Source organism: Vigna unguiculata, chromosome 4 (genome assembly GCF_037176805.1).
Source record: "Vigna unguiculata cultivar grain cowpea cultivar isolate G323 ecotype 2 chromosome 4, ASM3717680v1, whole genome shotgun sequence".
NCBI lineage: Eukaryota > Viridiplantae > Streptophyta > Magnoliopsida > Fabales > Fabaceae > Vigna > Vigna unguiculata.
Window position 1 is genome coordinate 38,649,906 of NC_140795.1, and position 1,981 is coordinate 38,651,886.

At 33.6% G+C, this 1,981-nt stretch overlaps 1 protein-coding gene across 1 annotated transcript; it reads right to left on the minus strand.

Moving 5' to 3' along the window:
- Positions 1–1,082: 1,082 nt before the first annotated feature.
- Positions 1,083–1,698, minus strand: LOC114182047 (nucleolar protein). The gene has a single exon (XM_028068789.2). The coding sequence runs from the start codon at positions 1,674–1,676 to the stop codon at positions 1,329–1,331; it is 348 nt and encodes a 115-aa protein (XP_027924590.1). The 5' UTR covers positions 1,677–1,698; the 3' UTR covers positions 1,083–1,328.
- Between the last annotated feature and the right edge of the window lie 283 nt (positions 1,699–1,981).

The following is a 1,981-nucleotide window of genomic DNA, read 5'->3' on the forward strand; positions in this document are numbered from 1 at the left end:
AGTGTTATGATATTTCTTACGAAGACTTTTTTTATTAGCAAATTGTGTCTTTCTTACACAAGGATTAAAATAATACCATGTCTCCATTTTGTATGTCCTTTCTTCTCTTTCCAATAATTGGCATGGTAATTAATATAACATATAGGCATAAAATAGAATTAACAGGGTTTAACATTAGGATTAAACACTTGTGTATCCACTTTGTGTTTCCTTTCATGGCCTTTTAGTAATTTTTTTTCACTTCAATTAATATAACACAGCATGAAATAATTAACACTATTATTATAACACATTTAATCTTTCTCACCAAGCTCGTTAATGAAAGGTTGACCGTCCTCTGTGCTGTTTGCAACTTTCCCTTTCCTCCAACCAAAGCAAACCCATCGTTTTCTCTTTTATCTTCAATTAAGGAGAATTTAAAGGTAACAGCTTGAAAATTTTGGAAATTAAATATATTTAAGATGAAGGAAAGAGAGTATGAGGTATCAGGAATTCGTGTTATGTTTTCTGAGATTGATTTCTGCTACCAAAACATTTGATTTACAGTTTTAGTGAAGGATTAAAAATATTAAAAACAGATGATTGGAATACGCACCAAGAAGACGTAGAGAAATTAGGAAAAATATATGATAAAGGTTGTTTTATTTTTGTATTATGCTTATGTGTTATATTAATTGATGTGGCTAAAAATTATTAGAAGTTTGTTTCTATTCAACTCGATGTTGACAAGGTAATTGATGTAAAACATGATCTAACTCAACCTAGACATATAGAACACTTATAAACTCGACTTACTGGAATATTAATTATATATATATATATATATTAACATTCCATATAATTATATTTCAGAAAAAAAGTATTATTGTAGGGTGTATGTGAGATGAGTTTAGACGAATTTATTTTATTCTGACTCAATCTAGAAGTTTGATATAGTCCTTTATGTGAACAGAATCTAATCAGACTAAGACTAGATAATAGGTGACACTAGTTGAACATGTCTTACTTTATGAGTTTGTGACTCTTAGAGTTGGAGGAAAGCCCCAGCAAGATTTTGTGGTGCAGGGTGACAAGCATATATCTATCTAAAAAAGCTGAAAATGAAGGTACTTTCAAACTAAAGATTCATGTTCCCCTTTACAGAATCTAAGGGAATCACTGCATGTATTGGACATTACTAGAGTTTCATATATTCATACAAATGAGACACTCCAAATAAGTTGTTGTCACTCTGTTGCTTTGGTCTAACTCATGCAACAATCTATTCTCTCTGTTTCAACCATGAGACTATATCTAGAAACATAAAGTGGCACAGATGGATGAAATCTTTATTTCCAGGTCAGTAATGGACGAGAAGTTTTAGTATGATTCAGTATGTTACCGTCGGAATCATAGATTATAACACCAGAGAAATCAGGGAGCTGACACTTCCCTCCCATGAGTATGTTCTTCTGCCAAAGTGAACCCTCTTCTTGTTCTTGTTGCACAACCACTTCATTGTTGAATTCTATGACAGGTTCTTCTCCAAAGGCATAGCAAGAGGCCCACTTTCTCCATTTGCGAGAATGAGAAGCACACATAAGCAATGCAATGGCACACACCATAAGGGTCATCACACCGAAGCCAATATGTGAAATTCTTGGTAGAGAGTGGATCATTACAAGTGGCCTAGCCATGGCAAAGTCAAATAACAAAGTGTGATATATTTCTCATATGTGAGTAACTACATCTATATATAAGGTCTTGTGCTTTGATTTTCAATTCTGAACTAGAAAGTGTAGTTGGTTCTTTTTGAGTTCGTTAGCATTTGGTTTTTGAGGGTTTGGTATTTACTGAACTCAGGAAAGAGGCAGAGTGTAGCAGTTGAGATCTCGTGCCAAGAGTGGGTTCACTAGCTCTTCAATGCACAAAAAGCATTCACTCCAAATGAAACTGGGGGTATCGGTATGATTATTTTGACGTTGACCAAAATTTTTATCCA